Consider the following 19,369-nt stretch of genomic DNA (forward strand, 5'->3'; position numbering starts at 1 on the left):
ATTGATAGTTTATTTTTCTAATATCACAACTCTAAAGGGGCCCACTCAAAAACACCACAGAGATCCTTCCAAAAGGAAGCCATCCAAACGGTGCCGTATCCCATCTGAGTGACGACGCAAACGGCGCCGTCTCCATCTCGAGCTGCTCCCCACTTCCCATTAAATTTAAGATTTGGTTGGAAGGTATCGTAAAACGACCGGCAGAAACGGACACGTGACATATGACACGTGCCGACCCCTGGCGGGCTCCTCTCAAATTTTTTAGACGTTGGCGTTACGGCAAATATTTATGGCGGAATGCCTCCCAACCGTGACGTGTTTCCATTTATTCTTCTTAATTTCGCTGCTCTTCCCCCCCCCCCTCTCTCTCTCTCTCTCTCTCTGAAACTTCCACTTTCTCTCTCTAAAATATTCTCTCTTTCTGTTACTTTCTACACAGCTAGGGTTTTCGTTTCCTTTACTACCAAATCTCAGAGACCTTCAACGGTAAGTTTTTCACTCCTCAAATTTTCCCCAGGGTTTTTATTTAAATCCTCGCGGTTTCAAGTTCTGCTCGGTGATTTCGTCGGTTTTGATTTGATTTGTAATGCGATTTAGTATTAGATTCAAGTTTTTGTTTGGTTGCCGGGAAAGTTTAGGGAAAATGATGGAAAATGGATGTGTGAATCTGGGGGTTTGGCTGTTAGGTGTGGTAAAATTAAGGTTGACTAAGTCTAAATGTGGTGTTGGGATGTTAGTGGGGTTCCAAATGGTGAGGAAAAGGAGATTCCACGCCTTAGTTTCTTGTCCGTTTGTGCATTTTCTCGAAGACCAAACAGAGGATTGAGGAGTTGTTGGATTTTGATTTCGGTGATTTCGGAGTTTTGGACTTTTGACAAGTTTTTGTTTGTTCAATTTCTGCCCTTTTACGTTTTGAGGTATATTATTTAAGCGTTTTTTTTAACAGATTGATGGTAATTTGGAGGTAAATTATAGATTTTGATTTTGTTTTGTTTTCTGAAAGCAGTAAAGGTGAAGGAATCTATCACAGCTGTGATGGTTTATTGAAGGAATTGGATAATTTAATGGTGGTTAGATTGGATGTCTGTTTTATCACCTTTATGTTGGCAATGATGACAGAGACAATGACTACGAGCTTCGCTATTCTCTTCTGAATTTGGTGGTCTGATTTTTTAAAAGAATCATCTGATTGTAATTCCTGTAAAGAATGCGCCTTTCAATGCATTTTATACAGATGGGTTGAAGGACGAATTTTTAGTTTCAATTTTTGGGAATGGCTATTGCTGGTCTACACAATGCTTCTGTGCTTGAGCCTTCTTTCCTTAGAGACTCTCAATCTCATACATCTAGATGGATACGTGATGAAGGGAGGGTGAGTTCCCGCGCATCCTCCCTACTCCAAAGGTGGCGGGAGCTTGAGGGTGAGCATGTGGTGAGTCGTGCCCAAGAGAGAGCTAGTGAGGGGTTGCTTGTACAAAGGAGTGATAGGTTGATTGATGAGATCTCGAGGGAAGACACTACTGAAGACCACGGTAGTGACCACGCAGGTGATTTGGAGGATGTGAGTGTGGGCGAGAGTGAGTGCGGATTATGGTCCCGGGGTCAAATTGGGTCATCAAATGAACATGAGGAGTGCAGTAATATTAGCAGTGAGCATTCTGATTTTGGGGAGGTTGAAAGGGGGAGGGTGAGGCAAGTTTTTAGGGAATGGATGAATTGTGGTGTGGCTGAATATACGTCAAATGGTTCTCATATGAATAATAGTTCAAGGGCAGAGTGGCTCGGTGAAACTGAACAGGAGAGGGTGAGAATTGTAAGGGAGTGGGTGCGAATTAACAGCCAGCAGAGAGGTGCCTCGGGTGACAATAGAGGAGAACAACCTGCTGAAATTGGTAATCAAATTGAAAGAGTTCGTGATGGATTGATTGTTAACCAAACTGAAGGCAGGTCTGAGCATACACGAAGGGGAATTCGTAAGTTATGTGGTAGACAGGCTATGCTGGATATGGTAAAGAAGGCTGAGAGGGAAAGACAAAGTGAACTTCAAGTCTTGTTGGAGCACCGGGCTGTATCACAGTTTGCTCACCGCAACCGCATTCAGGTTCATTGCTATAATGCTTTCCACATCGTCACTTGCTTGTTGAAAATGGGATTTTGAGTTAGTTATACTTGAACTTACACTGTACTTTTTTGTGAAAGTTTTTATGTACAATATTTGACTATCATCGGTTAATGTGAATACCCACACAAGCGATCTTTGAGACAAAAACCAATATGTTAGTGCTATGTCATAGAAGTGTAATAATGTGTTTTTATATTGATTTTAAACTTTAAGGCATGGAAAATAATTTTGGGTACTGGTATGCTAACATTGTTTCTCTTGCAGTCATTGCTTAAAGGAAGATTCTTACGAAATGCTAGAGTGATTGAGAATGAGAGACCTACTTCCTTGGCTGAAAATGAATTAGGCTTATTGAGACAAAGGCATACAGTCTCTGGTCTTAGGTATTTTTGCCCTGTTTTAATTTGAAAAATATTTTTCTTTTGCAAGTTATGCTCTAATTTGCATCGTCTCATAGTGATGATTTGACCCATCCTTACAATTCTCTTTCATTTTTTGTGTCGTTTGTATTTTCTTTACGTTCGTATCATCTTCTTCCAAGTTTGTTCATGTATGAATATTTGATATTTCTCCCAACCTCTTTTGAATCGTGAAATTGCTTTTGGTATAATTTGTTTAGTTTAGGGGGGTTGAAGGGTGTTCCACAATAGAAAGATGATTGTGGCCTAAATTACATTAGGCAGATTGTGAAGTTTTTATAATTTGATTATTTGGAAGACACCAAAACATAGCTATTAGCTTGTGCTGGCAAGTTATCTCAATGGTCAAACAAACAGGTGAATTTGATCTGGACACACTATTAAGTAGGGGGGTTGTCAAGCTGTACCAGTTTTCTTCAGTTTCCTTTCTTCCTTTACTGGTTTTGTATAATGAAAAGTTTTAGACAAACAATTTACCTTTCACATGGTGAAATTGAACTGTAATTCTTTTTCTAAACCCCTTATCACCATTTCAGTATGATGTTGCCCCATAATTGCTGCTCATGCTGCTGTTCTGACTGGTAGTAAATTAGGAATTGATTATGGTTCTCGGACTTCGTCCCATATAATTTTTTATTTTTGAGGTTACAGTAATGTATGTAGTATCTGATGTATATATATAGTTTCACCCTTAGAGCATCTTTATATCTTTACTATAGACTGGTTGAGTAAATCCATTGGTGTATTTTTTTTGTTTTTGTCATCGAGCTTGTCAGTGAATCTTTATTTCTTACATTAATAGTGAATTAAGTTCGTTATTCGTTTTTCTCTGTTATATTGAAAAAAAATTCTCATCGATATTTTGAAATCTATTGTTTGAGTAGGGACGGTTTTTGCTCCAGATTGCATAGTTCTGTATCCGGTCAAGTAAGCAGCAGCCACTCTGAGACATCCTGTAGTGTTTCTAATGGTAGTAGAAATGGGGATGGTCAAGCAGACAACCCGCGTGACGTCCTAGCTGGGTCTTCTGAACGATCTGCCGCTAATGACGAGGCAAGTGAGGACCGAGAACATGATAGCTGTGGAATATCAGATTGCAGGGATTTGGGTGGCAACACCATTCAAGATATAGATTCAGAAGAATCTAATGCTCCTGTAGAGGGTTGGCAACACCATTCAAGAGACTGGCAGTGCTCAAGTATCACTGAATTTATCGAAAGGAGGGATGTTACTGATTATAACATGATTGGGGACTTACAGGCAACCACTTCTGTTGAGCAGCCCCAAGAAATTTTGCAAAATGATGCTAGTGGACACAGTAACACGCAAAAAGTCAATCATATATCTAATGAGCAGTCTGAGCCAAGTGGGGAGGCAAGTGTAATAGGTGAACAGTCTGATCATATATATAATTTACTAGACAGTGTGCCTGGGGATGTAAATTTTCAAGAATTTACTTCCCAGGTGCAACAGTGGCAGGATCGAGTTTCAGAAAATGCTGGAAGGGACTGGCAACAACCTGTTGCTGAGTATAATGACTTGAGAGAAAATGTTGGGGAAGATACAACTAGGGATCAGCAGGAAACAACTGCTTATGAATGGTCCCAGGATTTGTTGGAGAGCGAAGATAGAGAAAACAGTCATCTTGAAGAAGTTCCTGAAGTGTGGCACGAGGAAAGTGGTTTTCAGGAGGCTGTTCAAAGTTGGTTAGAAGAGCCATCGGACCAGGATGTTGATCCGGTCAGGCAGACTGACGCATTTTATTTTCCGGATGATGATAATGCTCCTGGCACCGAGCTAAGGGAACTCCTAAGCAGGTGTGAAATGTTATTAATTTATGAATATGCCATTGGCTTCTGATGGATCTGTTTTTCTTATGGAAATCTTTTTAATGTTGCAGGAGAAGGGTCTCTAATCTTCTTAGTAGTGGTTTCCGTCAGAATCTAGATCGACTGTTACAATCATATGTAGAAAGGCAAAGTCACGCTGCCATTGACTGGGAGCTGGATGATACATCACCTTCTCCCGAACCTGCAGAACAGGATCTAGAGCAGACCGGTGCATATCAAAATGGGGGTCACGTGGATGCTGTTGAGAGCCGTAGTCCTAGTACTGCTCTACGATCACAGCAAATACCTTCCTTGCCACTTTGGGACCAGCTGTCACACTCTGATAATTGGCCACAGCATGACATGCATCAACATAACGGAATTGTGCGTTCCCATATGCTTCTCGCATCATAATTTGTGATCTGGTATATCAAGACACTAATATTTGTGATGCCTGCCTTTGGCTCATTCAACTGACACATATTTTACTGATACAGGACTGGGAGGTAATTAATGATATGAGGATTGACATGGCCAGGCTATACCAGAGGATGAATAACTTGCAAAGAATGATGGAGGCCTGCATGGATATGCAACTTGAGTTGCAGCGCTCGATAAGACAAGAAGTTTCTGATGCCCTGAATAGATCAGCTGGTTCACGAGGTTTGTCTACAATACATTGACCACCTCTCAATTAGTTTTACCTGTGTAGTTTTCAATACCGCGTTTTTTTTGCATTGGAGTACCATGTGATTTCACTCTTGGATGTGCTACGGGCTTTCCTCGAATTGACTTTGAGAGGTGCCTTGCTTTGCAGGGGTGTGTGAAGACGGTCTGCTAGAAGATGGGTCTAAATGGGATCATGTCAGGAAAGGAATTTGCTGTATATGTTGTGAAAGCAGCATCGATTCTTTATTGTACAGGTAAAACTCAAAAATGTGTACCTTCGTGGTTCAAATTATTTCTGCATGTGGAGATTCTAACACCGTTTTCTGATTTCTGTTGATTTCTTCTCGCAGATGTGGCCACATTTGTGCGTGTTCAAAATGTGCTACTGAATTGGTTGAGACTAGCGGAAAATGTCCGATGTGTAGAGCACCCGTGATTGAGGTGATTCGTGTCTATTCCGTGTTGTAATTTAAAAAACAAGGTTCAATTAACAAAGAATATGTATAGGAATCATACGATTTTGCTGCCAGCCCACCGATCTCTTTTTCTCTCTGTTTTTCGTTCCTTCCTATGTGGCATGGTGTCTTTTATGTTGAGTGTATGATTAACATCACACATGCTGTCTTTCATTCACAATAATTAAAATAAAGACTTATCACTTATCTCTACTAATTAATAAAATTCTCTTTGTCAAAAGAGGGTGAAAAAATAAATTAGTCTTCTATCACATAAAAAAATGATGGGTAATAATGTAATTTTATAGGTCTAAATTTTATTTATTTTTATTGAAGTTTCACCTACAGGTGATGTTAAAATACCTTTAATATCGAAAAAAAAACCAAAATAAAAAACCTTCCACTCCCCCCCCTCCCCACGTTCTCTCTCTCCGTCTCTCCTCATTTTCTAAAAAAATATGTTTATACACACTGTGTAGACAAATATTAATAAATATTATTAAAATTGTATTATAAACTGCACGTTAATAGAAAAGATATCTACTTAAAAGTTAAGAGCAATTCCACCGGAGTGGAATTTGCCCAGGACCCAGGAGAAAAACAGGGCCAGCACCCTGTCAACCAAGTCCACCCCTCAATTTGACTGGTACCCAGCCCGAGCTGGGCAAGAGCCCAGCCCAAAACAGACTGAGCAAGAAGCTGGGCAGTTTGCTTGGCGCGTGCGCTTCACGCAGGCGCTGCCGCGAGTAGCCGACAGGGCTGTCAGCCCACTTGTGCTCCGGATCCCATCAGCGACGTGGCATTCTTATATCCGTTGGATTTCCAACGGCTAGTTTTTCTAGACCGTTGGATTTCCAACGGTAAAAAAAATTTAAATTTTACTTTTAAAATATACCGTCCGATCACAGATCAACGGTCCATGTTAATTAACTAATTAAAATTTATTAAAACATACAGAAAAAATATTAAAAAATACATAAAATTAAAAAAAAAATTTATTTATTTTTTCTATAAATACCTAACTCTCATCTTCCACCTTACACCACATTTCAATATTTTCTACACTTTCTACCAAAGCTTTCATATACTTTTTGTGTGAAAAAAAAATACCAAAAAACTTGTGGTTGAAGAATAAAGTGTATTTGATGAGTTTATGTAATTTCATTTTAGTGTGTTTTTTTTTAGTTTATTTGATGAGTATGTAATTTTATTTTAGTGTGTATTTTTTTTTAAGTTTATTTGAAATTTTATCTGAAATTGGTTAAAAATCTTATTAGAAATAAACTTAAAAAAAAAACACACCAAATAAATGCGCTGGGTACCAGCGCATTTTTTTAGGGGTGGAGATGCCTTGGCCTATTACTGTTCACTCCAGTCTATTACTGTTCATTTGAGTGGATAAATGCGCTGGGTGCTGGCGCAAAGTCCTTAGGGGTGGAATTGCTCTAAAGGTGAGAAATTACATCCTCAATAATATACTATTAAAAGATCGTCAGAGACATTATTAACATTTCAAAAAATTCGTATTTTAATTGAAACGAAAAATTCGTATTTTAAATGAAACGAAGAGTGCATAATGATGATTTTGTAGTGAATAATTATAATTCCGTTTTGCAAGTTAAAAATCCGCTGTAGGTCAATATTTGAAAACAAATGACCGGACGGACTGACTCTCCGAATTTCAAGACCGCAACGAATATGCATGGCTGATAGACAACTTTTAAACACGTATACAAACCCGAGATCCACCTTGCCAGACTGGTTAAAAAGCGAATAAAATGGGTGCTTATATATTATTATTATTATTATTATTTTAAACGATATTAAGAATGATTTAACTTCACAATGGCTGGTTCAAATGAAAATCGAATTTATGACATCTCACTCATAAGTGAAAATAAATACAAATAATAAATGGTAAGATTACAATTAACAAAAAAAAAATGAAAATTTAACAAGAAAACAGCCTTTCATTCATAACGAAAACAGATGGATCATTTTCACACACCATCACCACACATGGGTAATTATCTATGCCCTAACGGACAACAAACTAATAAACAATTTTGCAAAACAAAAACTAACTAACAACAAACACATTAAGTAACACGAAGTTCTAATTAAATAATCAAGACTTGGACGACCCTCCTCCATATGAAACATAAGTGCTCACGGCCTTGGTCCCCTCCGCCATGGCATGCCTCCCAAGCTCCCCAGTCAAAACCAGCTTCACCGCCCCTTGAATCTCCCTCGACGACAATGTCTTCCTCGCTGTATACGTAGTCAGCCTAGCTGCCTCATCAGCCAGCTTCTCAAACATGTCGTTCATCAAGTTATTCAACACCGTCATGGCCTTGGACGACACTCCCATCCCAGGATGCACCTGCTTCAAAACCTTATACACATATATCTTGTACTCTTCTCTTCCCCTACTCCTCCTCTTCTCTCTCCTCTTCCCTCCTTTCACCTCGCTTTTCTTCTCTCCTTTCTTCGAGGCTTGCTCTTCGGTTTTCGTCAAATCTTCCGCGTCCTTGTTCTCTCCTCCTCTTAGGGTTTTGTCCTCCTCACTCTTCTGCTCTTCTTCCTTCGATAATTTCTCTGTTTCTTGTGGATCAGGAGTCGTAGGATTTTCTTCTGCCTCTCTGTCGACTTGGACTTCAGCGTTTTGGGTTTTTAGGGTTTGGTTTTCTGCCTGGGTTTCGATGGGAATAACTTGCTCCAAAGTTTCAATTGGAATACTACTAGTCTTGAGCGGCTCTTTCCCAACTGAAACTTCTACGTTTTGGGTTTGATTTGAGTCGTTGTTTTCAACGGAAATAGTCTCCAGTGGACGATCTTCTTGTTGTTTCTTCCTTCTGGTTTTAACCACTGAAACTTCAACCGTTTCTTTCACGACTCGCTTGGTGGTCTTCACCACCATCTTCGCCGAGCGCTTTGGAGCCATTTTTGACACCGCTGTGTTAACCTCTTTCCCTCTCACTCTCAGAAAACTTAATTGAAAATGGAGATAATCTAGACAAGATTTGTTGTTGCAGTTAAATATCTGCATCGAGCAGATGATAACTGTGTTGGTGGTTTTACTGGACGTTGACATGTGGCGGACAGGTGTTGAGTGGTTTCTGAACCTAATGGCTACGTCGGTAAAAGTGAAATGGTAAGCACACGAGGCCTCTGGATAACACTTCAGATTTCACTTCCCTTCATGGCACTTTCCACCTTCGAACTTTAGTTAGCGGTGGACGCAAAAGTTGGTCCGACAATAGCAAAAGAAACCGATATGGCAAGATAACGGTAAACGTGTTTTACATAAATTGTTTTCAAACATAAGATTGAATGGATAATGCTTGTGTCATTTACCAATCTTTATACATTATATCGAAATAATTTATTTTTTTTTATAATCATTCAAGTAAACTTAGTATTCATGTCGTGTTTTTCATGTTTGTGTTGTTTTTATGAAATAATTGATATCAACGGGTCGTGTCATGTAGCACCTTTAAAATAAACGGGTAATATGACCCGATTGGAAAGTGACCCATTAATATTATTAGATAATAAGTTCCGACCCGTTATCTGTTAAAAAAATATATTTTAAATCAATAAATAATAAAAATAAAAAACCTAATTTGACCCAGAACATATGGAAAACATAATACTAAATTAGTATATGCAATGTCACATAAATATAACTCCAAAATGTGAAAAAAATATATTTGTCTTTCAAGTTATATCCCCCAAAATAAGAGCCTAATGAAAAAATATTAGTATATTGTTTGACAAAAAGAAAATAAATATATTACTACAAAATACTAAATGTTCACAGATATGAAAAATGAAGGGAGTTGCATTTCAAGGTTGAGGATGCAACATGATCGTTTATATATGTTTTCATATTTTTCAAACTTGTACATTAATAATTTTGAATTTTATTTATTTTGAAATGTACGCATTCTCAAAGCGTAGAGGATACGATCATGAGCGTTAGCCTATTTTTACACATTTTTTGCACATGTAAATTAATTATTATAAATTTTTAATGTGTTTGGTATCTTTAACTTACTTGATCTTTTTTTTCTTAACGTGTCGAAACAGGTTACCCACATGTCACCCTCGTGTAAACCTGTTAATGACCTGTTATTAACGGGTGCTTATCGTGTGATCCAATAACGACCTGATTAGTTATTGTGTCAACCCGAAACCGTTATTTTTGTATCGTTTACGTATTATGTTAACGTGTTATGTAAGAAATTACTAGGTCTACATTTAAGGATACATATGCAAAAAATTACTTAATTTAGCATATTTTTAGCTATTTATATACAAAAAATAAATAGACAACTTATGATAAGGATGCTGCTTGTTATTAAAATTATTCATAAAACAAGTAGTAATCACTAAATGATCTTTAAATTGAATAACTTTTACAAATATAGTTTTTAAATGATCACAAAAAGTATAAATGACATATGTTCAAATAATAAAAGGTCGTTAATATTAAGTAAAGGATAAATATATTCTCAGACATAAATATTATCTTTGTTTTTTTTTTTTTGGTTTTTTGTTTTGTGTTTTTTGTTTTGCTAAAAAATATATTATGTTAGAGAATTGGTCTTAGATTAGCAACCGACGGGGTTCGAACCCACACCGTCATGCAATGACTCAACATCTTTCCACTATTGTGGTAAATATTATCCTTGTTGAAATTAATATACGGGCAAAGAGATGGAAAAAAATACGGGAAAAGACATGGAATAAAGCATCCTTGTTGAAATTAATATGCGGGCAAAGACATGGAGAAAAAACACATAAAGGAAAATTTTAACCTATAATTAGACCGATATGGCAGGATAACAGTAAGCACGCTTACATAAAAATCCTCCTGAAATGTATGGTTGTAATTTCAACATGAAATGAATTGGCAAAGGCCCAAAATTGCGTCCATTGAAATGCAAGACTTGAATTGACAAAAAAATGCAAATGCACGACTTGAAGATATTAGGGCTTCCATGAGCTCCCAAATGAACATTTTAAGTTATAAGTGTATGAAAATGTTATTTATTCCAGATTGCATATGTTAATCACTATTTTAACTGGATCTATCTTCACACTCTTTGATCGTGTAAGACTTAGATTGTAATTTAAGGTTATTCGGAAAGATTGATATTTTTGTAAGTGTTATTTGTGGTTAAGAATCGTAAATTGAAAGTATATCGATATTCTTATTTCATGACTCTTTTATTCTTTGTCTTAATTAATGGGAGGCTTGCAGGTTTTATTTGTCTACGTGAATCGTTATTTGTGGGATATTTCTCTAGGTATAAACAAGTATTTTTTCTTTTCTTCATGATGTATAATGATTGTCGTTCAAGAGTGTCTTTTGTTTTTGGTCACCAATTATCTCTCCATCTCCCAGCAGAGAACAAAGACAAATTAGAGGAAGCCTTTATCTTTTAGGAGTCACTCTTCTTGCGAAACACACACACACACACACACACACAAATAGGATCCAAAGCTATACCTTCCTCCAACCCTTGCTTACACGTTACTTTATTATTTCAAATTTCTTTTGGCTGTACTATATATATATGGTTCCAAATATTATTTGGCCCAAACAATGGTCGCTGACTCGCCTCGAAGCAGTATCAAACCAACACAATAATAGCCTCTGTGTGGGAGAGGAGAAATTCTTATATCACACTCATGAGAAGTGCATTTGCGTCCCACTTCCTGTTAGTGTGTAAAGGAAAGTAGAGGTTTCAAGTTTTCTAATATAGGGAATTGCATGTCATACTCCTTATAAGCACATCTAAGGTTAATTTTTTTTTTCTCCAATGTGGAATTCTTATATATGTACTCTCAATGTGTGCTTCCATATATCGGGTAGGAGAACATAAGAAATTTTCCTTCCCTAGCATTCCCTTGTAGGAACGTCCCTTACAATAGAAAATCGAATGACACCATTACCATCCCAAATATATTTACATACAACTATTTTACACAAGTTTACTACTCTTCGTAAATGGTACACGACCCTTAATAATTGACACACACACAACTATAACAAAGAATATAACAAGTTTCCGTGAAAATAAAAAACAAGGAACAAGAAAGAAAATATTGCAATTGCATTTACTATAATATATATATATATATATATATATATATATATATATATATAATTCACATCGATCATAATAGATCCTAATAGATCCATATATTAAGTCAAGGAATTAAGGAAAACATATAAATTTTGCTCAAAACAAGAAAAAGCATATAATTAATGCAGTAATATATAAAGAACAATAATATATACAGGCAGAGTGTTTGCAAGCTAGAAATACTCGAAGGTTTAATTATATACTTGTAAGTGAAATGTCTTAGATTCGATTCTCGTCAAAGACGAATTCGAACCACCTTATTGCTAACCTATTGTAAGGCTAAGCCCACCTCCTTCCCTTACGATAGATAATATCGTTTATTAAAAAAATAAAATTATATACTTGTATATCTCTTCCTAACTCTAGGAGATTCAAAGCAAGAGCGAAAGAATGAGTCTACCTCTTCACGCCCGGTGGTTTCAAAGAAGTCAAATCGTGCCAATTTCCTCTTATGTAAGAAAACATTTCCGTGTGCTTGTTTTCTTGGTGTGGCAGGGCAGCTTTGAATGGTAGGTATGTTGTGATCGTACGAGGCTGGCGTTCGACACAAGTCCTTCTGTCGATCATTTGGTAACTCATGAGCGATTGGTTCAGTAATATCGCCTTTTTCGAAATCTTTTGAAGGTTGATCGTGAAATTTTGATAGAAGTTGGTGATGATGATCATCAGATATTTTATGATCTTCAGCCATGGACATATAACTAACTACTCTATCTGGAGAAAGAGGTACTCTGAATATAGAAAGAGATGAAGAGAATCTGACATTTTTTGGGGTTAGTTGTAGAAAGAGGTGGAGAGAATTTGACAATTTGTTTTGTCTGCATCTTATATTGTAAAAACCTAGGTGTCTACTGTTAACAGCACCTTCATGGATTGTATTCTTCTCTACATAACCCAAGGGTAATCTGCGGTTTGGATATGCTATACAATTTTTTGAGAGACGGGCCGATGACTCCACTTCTAACAATACTGATATTGTCTTCAACTTAATAATTACCACCTGCTCAATCCGTTAGCTAGTGTTGGGTTTTATCACAAAATGTCTCGATATTAGTTGGACCGGGGTTATGATATTTAAACTCTTCTTTGCTCAGACATACGACCGATGTAGGATATTTCAACACGCTCCCTCATGAGAGATCCAATTAGTAGGTCACACGTGGAAGATCTATACATCGGCAACCATATGTAGCCTGAGGACTTACCCAACACGTAGGGCCAAGGGAGCTACCATCATCGTGCAGGGCCAAGGGAACCCACCCATCACATGACACATTCCCTGGCTCCAATACAATATAGTACATGACCTTATGCAACGAAAAAAATACTCATGATAAAGACTTCTATGATACAGGTATGCCGTTATTGTAATGTTTAGTGCATATTAAACGATAATATGTGTAAGTTTTACGTCACTTAATGTACTATTACTATGAGATACCATATTAAAATACTCTTTTCGTATAAATTGTTTTATAAAATTTAAAACCTATTAATATACTCGTCCATATAAATTGTTTTATAGAATTTATCTCCTTTCTCACTGCATCTTCTTATGTAACCCCTATTTAATAGATTTCAGAAATTACCCAAATTTATTCTTCTTGACCTGCATCCTGATGATGTGGATTATATGAAGTATCCTTTTCCCACACAGTCGTTACCCCAAAACTTGCTTTATTTCCGATCATTTCTTTATCACTGTCTCTCTCCTCCTTGTCTGTATGCACAACAACATGCTTAACCGCATTGGATACCATGTTGGACGTTGGACATAGAATAACATATGCCATTGGAATTGAGTCAGCAATTAACTTTTTAGGGACGGTTTGATCGCCATTTTTAGTTTTGAACTTTAGTTTTTACTTTTTTTTAAAAAGAAAATTCAAATTTGTTCAGTAGCTACTTTCATTGTTCAATTTAAAAATAAAAAATGAATACTGAAAATAAAAAATAGTTACCAATCAAAATTTGAGTTTTTAGTTTTTTAACAAAAAAGTGAATAGTGAAAACCAAAAACCAAAAGAAAATTGAAAATGAAATGGTTATCAAACGACTCCTTAACTTCTTAATTTACCAATTACCAAATTACAACATATCATCTTCTAGAGTCATAATTCATACTACCAATAATTGGTCCAAAACACTTACTGTCGAATTATCGATTTTTCATAAAAGATAATCTCTACATCCATCTTTCTAAGTTTGGTTATGAAAGGCATATCAACTATATATTAATTTCAAAGATACTTGGCTTTGGTTTTTTGAATTCCAACTCATGCTTATGTTTAAAGCGAACCTGAGTTTAAATTTTGAGATTTGTATCTATCTCCACTGCATAGATCTCAAAATTAAAGTTCATCTAACTGTGCTAAATAAGGTGCTGAGCAGAACTATCACTTTGAGAGGGTGAGCAAAAATATTCCTTTTTTTTAAAGAGAAATTTTTTGAAATATCATCTGAACTTATACCTATTTTTTAATTGTCATATAAACTTGTTGTGACATATGTTCTAATACATATTGTGATTGTGTAAATATCCTAAATAAATTATTTTTTAATTGATTAAATTTTTATTTTTTTTAATTTATATACTTTTATGGATTCAATTTACAATATTTTTTTTTCTTGAAAGTGATACAAGTTTTGGAGATGGAAAGCCGAAATTCAAGAAATAATTTTCTACATCAAACTAGTTCATCAATATCATCATGCAATCATGTTCTTTCAAAACAACGGTTTTTAACTCGATATTTTTGCAGCCCTAATAGCATGAATATTTACCATAATGCATGACCCAACTTTACGTTTTTAGAATTTTAGATTCTACATAAAGTGTGTATACATTACGCTCATAATTTTAAATTATGTGAATTGATATTACTATGAATTATATTAAACATGCATGAATTGAATTATATATTGTTATATCATATAATTGAATTGAAAACAAAAACAAAAAAAGTTAGGGTTTTTTTTTCAACCCAGGTGAGTTGGGGCTTTGAGTCGGCAAACCACCATATCCCGAGCCACCAGCACACTAGGCCATCAACTGCTAGAGCCACTGGAGCCATAAGCCACAAACCAAACCGGAGCACAGCAGCTCCATTGGAACCCAGAAACCTGACGCCGTTCTGACGTCGTCACCCCTAAACCTGCACATGCAGCGAGGACCACCACTGTAACCACCGTCTTAACCTAAAGTCATCCCTGACGAACACTTGGTCGAGATTTCTTCGAATCTCATCGGATTTTGAAATCCAGATTTCAAATCCATGGGTTTTTGGCTCTTGGGCGTTGAGAGTAACCCTCTCCGTTGGAACTCAATTTTCCCAGATGGTCCTGACCCAGAACACAGTTGCCAGAAGCGGCAGCACTGGTTTTCCCCGGTGAACACACCTAGCATTGTTGGGTTGGTTCTTGGTGCAGACCCGAGCCCTATTGGGCTTGTTCTTCTTTGGCATGTACTGCAAGCCCATCAGGGCTTTACATTGTCACCAGCTTTTTGGGCTTTAGTGGCTTGTCCCTTCTCGGCCTGAGAAACAATTGAGCCTTTATGGGCTCCTACCTTTTCCCCTGCACTGCGCCACATCCAATCACAGCCCGCAACTGGTGTATGTGTGCCCGCGTTGCACTGGATCCGGCCCCAACGTGGAACCTTTCTTTCCCCTGCACCCCACTATACTAGATTAGCGCCCCTATATGGGCTTTTGCTAATTTGGGCCTGCAACCTCTTTTTATTTTTGGTGCATTTAGGCCTGGTCTAGTCGACCCGAGATGTTCCCATCAATTTTAGCCACCTTTGGGCTTTGGTCCATTTTTCGCCACCAATTTTAACCGCCTAATTTTTTTAGGCATTATTGGGTTTATATTTTTCTCTCAATTCTTCCCATTGTCCCAAAGATCAATAATTAATTAAATCACTATCATAAAGCCCTGACAAACCTACATGCATTTATCTGTTGCATATTTTTTTTCTGGTATATATTGTGTTTGTTTGCAGGTATTATGAACCTGAAGTTCATACTTTTGAACCCAAAGTTTCAGGAAAGTGCCATAGAAACTTGAAGTTTCTTAACGCGTAACACTCACATTGTTCTAAAAATTCCCGCCTAGACCCCGCCTAGGCGTTAGGCGGTTGGTCATCGCCCCGATTAATGCCTAGACGTTTGAATATTAAGAAATGGTGCCTAGACCTGTTGAGGCGCCTGCCTAGACCGCCTAAGCACCTGTCTAGCCCGCCCAGACCGGCCTAGGCACCTGCCTAAGTTGCAACTCACTTAGACAGAAAACATATAACTTTTATTTTGCATTTAATTTTTCCAATAAATTTTAAGAGACTTGTTGAATACTTAAATGAACACACATTATATGCTTGTTCCCCATATTTTCATTATGTTCCAATACTTCATAATATATATGTTATTATGTTTTGTAGTTTATGATGAAATTATATATATTTTAAGTATAAACAGACACTTATTTACATGAAATATAATAGATTTACTTAAATCCGCCTAGTCCGCTTAGGCGCCCGCCTAGCCGCCTAGGCACTAGGCCCCAGCCCGCCGCCTAACTAGTGCCTAATGTTTTTTAGAACCTTACACTCATGTTGAGACCCGAAGTTCTCCATGCTTAAATCCGTTTAAACCAAACCATGTCTTAGAACCTGAATGTTCTAACTTTGATGTTTATGGAAATTTTATTTCCTAAAGCACCAATCACATTCTTGTTTCTGTCATTCAGCGTGTACCGTAACAAGTTTGATTTCACTGATTTGGAAGTTTCGAACAAGAAACTACTTTAGGTGGATACAAGATGTGACATCTCGCTTGACTATGACTAGTTGCGAAATCATTGTAGCCAGTTGTGATGTGGAAAAGCTGAAAAAGCTTTCACTATGATCTTTATCCAAAGACTGATGCTTGAAGCATTTTAAATTGAGGACTCCATGACTCTTGGACTTGCTTCTATGAACCATTTCAAATCATGCAAAGATAAATAATTGCCCAAAGCAAAACATGATTGAAACCTTTTACGTCCATCAATAGGTACAATTCTGAAGTTTATATCCGATCAAATTTCGATTGGAAGAAAATCTTTCTTGTCCTTCTATATCTAAATTGCTCCTGAAGTAGCAGTATAGAGAGCAGAAATTTATCAAATTCTTGGATCTAATTACTACCACACTTTTGAGAGAAAAGTACCCTAATAATTTGGCTGGGAGGTATTGAACGGTTAAACCTAATTTCAGCTAGAGTCTACGGATTGGTGGTGCTTTAGACAAAGGTGCATTGAAGGGCATGATCTGCTTCGGTAGAGGCCTACCAAACAGACCCTTACAGCTTCGGCTAGAGCTTACCGAACCCAAATTTGGATTTGTCTCTCTCATACAATCTAATTTCGAGTTTTTTTTACAAAATATAGTATAATCTGGGCCTGCCAAGAGGTGGTATCATGCCCGAAGCATGATCCTTGGTACCTAAGATCTAAACACTTCAAGAATAAAGGATAGTATTCCCGAACCTCAACCATGCAGAATCTAATTTCATTTTGACGGAATTGATCATTGGTTATGCACTTTTCTGTGCTTGTACCAATTTTGTTGAGGAGTACCATTCCCATAGTCAATCTGTGAGACTAATTTTGCTCTACCTAACACATTTGGAAGAGCGAAATTTTAACATGAAAGGCCATATTGGCGGAACCCCTATGTATATTTGGTTTACTTTGTGAACAATTTATTTTTTCCCGGATTTAAGATTGGTGTTTGGATGTCACTATTATTCTCGAATAAGAGTTAATTAATGAAAATTACAGCATGTGACTAATACAATTAACTCATGCTTAGGTATGTTTTGTGGGAAGTTATTGTTTGTATCTATGATAACTTCATACCTAATCACCCCCTGACAACCATTTCAAGCTTATCCAACCTGATTGTGGGGCATGGCACTGCCTTATATTGTCCAATGATACTAATTTTATCGTAAATGGAAGCCTTATACTCACTTCGTTCTGGAAGAACGCTTTTTTTTTTAGCTTTAAGGATGTTCGAGAGCATTATTACCATATTGAAACCAATGTAGAAAATAGAGTAAAATTCATTTGCACTTCCTATGAATATAGCCATAAGCGTATTCTAGAGAAGATAGAACGTCTAATGAGTGGATTACACCCATTCAAGCCCACTGTGTAGTCGGCCAGAAGCTCGATATTCTAAAACAATTTTCGCTAGGGATGTACGTTTGGGATATCTAGGATGAATGATGTGTTGTTGTGGGCATCCTCTTACCAGAAGTAAATACATCATACCTGAAAGCGTATTATACCTTAGCACCCTCCATCTTTTCTACAAATGATTCAAGGGGACATTTATGGACTGATTCAACCACTATGCTGACCATTTAGATACTTTATGATAATGGTTGATGCTTCTACACGTTGATCACACATGTGGATGTTGTCCACAAGCTGCATTCTCCACACTAGTGGCTCAGATTAACAAGCTCAGGGCTTACCACCCTGATTATCTGATCAAATCTATTCGATTAGATAAGTTGGAGAATTTACATCGAAAACTTTTGATGGATATTGCATGTCAATTAGGTTTTGAAGTTGAACATCCACTACCCCATATTCATACTCGGAAAGGCCTAGCAAAATCACTCATTAAACGCATTCAAATGATTGCACGATCGTTGGTTATGCGTACCAAGTTCCTGATCTCTGCTTGGGGCCATGGCCATGTAATATTGCCAGCAGCCATAGGTGGTTCGCTTGAGGCTCATCATGACCGAACCTTATCAAGCGTGTGTCAGTTGGTTACCAGATAAGAACCCGACATATTGCATTTGCACGTCTTTGGTTATGCAGTCTATATGCCATTTGCACCACCCTTACGTACAAAAAATGGGTCATCAGAGAAAGATGGAAATCTATTTCGGTTATGATTTTCCTTCTAATATTCATTACTTAGAACCTTTGACACGCGATCTCTTTACTGCTCATTTTACGGATTGTCATTTTTATGAGACAATCTTCCCACCGTTAGGGGGAGATAAAAACGTCAATGTTCCTAAAGAACGATGCGAATTATAATGGACGTCCCCACTATGTTTCATCTCGATCAAAATCTAGATCGTTAGAGTATAACCAAACACTTCATCTGATCTAGCAAAAGTAACAATATCACATATACCAGCTACAAATGTGCTTGCAAAGATGAATATACCAAATGTACGACGGACCTGCGTCCCCGAAAATAGGAACGTCACTACTGTGGCCTACCCTTGTACATTTGCGGCTAGCCAATCAATCATCATGCGCCAGAAGCGTAGTAGATTGCTTGGTTCGAAAGATTCACCTCCCTGAAAGTGAAGGAACATGACGCGAACGAATCCACCCCTCGATCGCTGTCTCAATTCTTTCTATCTCATGAGATAAAATCCGGATTACTCCTGAGACTTGAAGTTCTTGGTCCAGTATACTAATTTGGATGAGATATGGAATTGGAATGAGATTATCGTAGATGATGTTTCATTTATATGGTAATTACCGACATAAATGAAAAGCGACGATAACAAACCGCATTTCGTTGATTAGTGTTAACATAGAACCAATTGGTCAACTAGAAGAATCAATCTATGACGAATAAGATGAATGAAATAGTGCGATATGATGACTTATGGCGCAAGGCTTCTCTTATACGCCCTGT

At 37.2% G+C, this 19,369-nt stretch overlaps 2 protein-coding genes across 3 annotated transcripts; one reads left to right on the forward strand and one right to left on the reverse strand.

Annotated features, from left to right (window-relative positions):
- Positions 1-317: 317 nt before the first annotated feature.
- On the forward strand, positions 318-5,568 carry LOC126590093 (uncharacterized). 2 transcript variants are annotated; one of them, XM_050255597.1, is made up of 8 exons: positions 318-917; positions 1,007-2,101; positions 2,387-2,505; positions 3,426-4,358; positions 4,442-4,754; positions 4,868-5,033; positions 5,188-5,293; positions 5,390-5,568. In XM_050255597.1, the coding sequence occupies exons 2-8, from the start codon at positions 1,274-1,276 to the stop codon at positions 5,505-5,507; spliced, it is 2,583 nt and encodes an 860-aa protein (XP_050111554.1). In that variant the 5' UTR covers positions 318-917; positions 1,007-1,273; the 3' UTR covers positions 5,508-5,568. The 2 variants fall into 2 exon arrangements, with proteins under 2 accessions (XP_050111554.1, XP_050111553.1); XM_050255596.1 differs by having other exon boundaries at positions 318-486.
- Positions 5,569-7,444: 1,876 nt separating this feature from the next.
- LOC126588544 (histone H2B.2-like) lies at positions 7,445-9,192 on the reverse strand. The gene has a single exon (XM_050253645.1). It carries the CDS (start codon positions 8,586-8,588, stop codon positions 7,623-7,625), a length of 966 nt encoding a protein of 321 aa, XP_050109602.1. The 5' UTR covers positions 8,589-9,192; the 3' UTR covers positions 7,445-7,622.
- Between the last annotated feature and the right edge of the window lie 10,177 nt (positions 9,193-19,369).

This window comes from Malus sylvestris, chromosome 11 (assembly GCF_916048215.2).
Source record: "Malus sylvestris chromosome 11, drMalSylv7.2, whole genome shotgun sequence".
In the NCBI taxonomy this organism is placed as follows: domain Eukaryota; kingdom Viridiplantae; phylum Streptophyta; class Magnoliopsida; order Rosales; family Rosaceae; genus Malus; species Malus sylvestris.

What these genes read in the sequence shown, in the direction of transcription:
- LOC126588544 (XM_050253645.1), bottom strand. Translation starts at nt 8,588, where the DNA reads ATGTCAACGTCCAGTAAAACCACCAACACAGTTATCATCTGCTCGATG.
- LOC126590093 (XM_050255597.1), top strand. Translation starts at nt 1,274, where the DNA reads ATGGCTATTGCTGGTCTACACAATGCTTCTGTGCTTGAGCCTTCTTTC. An exon ending in CATACAGTCTCTGGTCTTAG is followed by an intron (nt 2,506 to 3,425) that starts GTATTTTTGCCC and finishes TTGTTTGAGTAG; the next exon opens with GGACGGTTTTTGCTCCAGAT. An exon ending in TAGATCAGCTGGTTCACGAG is followed by an intron (nt 5,034 to 5,187) that starts GTTTGTCTACAA and finishes CTTGCTTTGCAG; the next exon opens with GGGTGTGTGAAGACGGTCTG.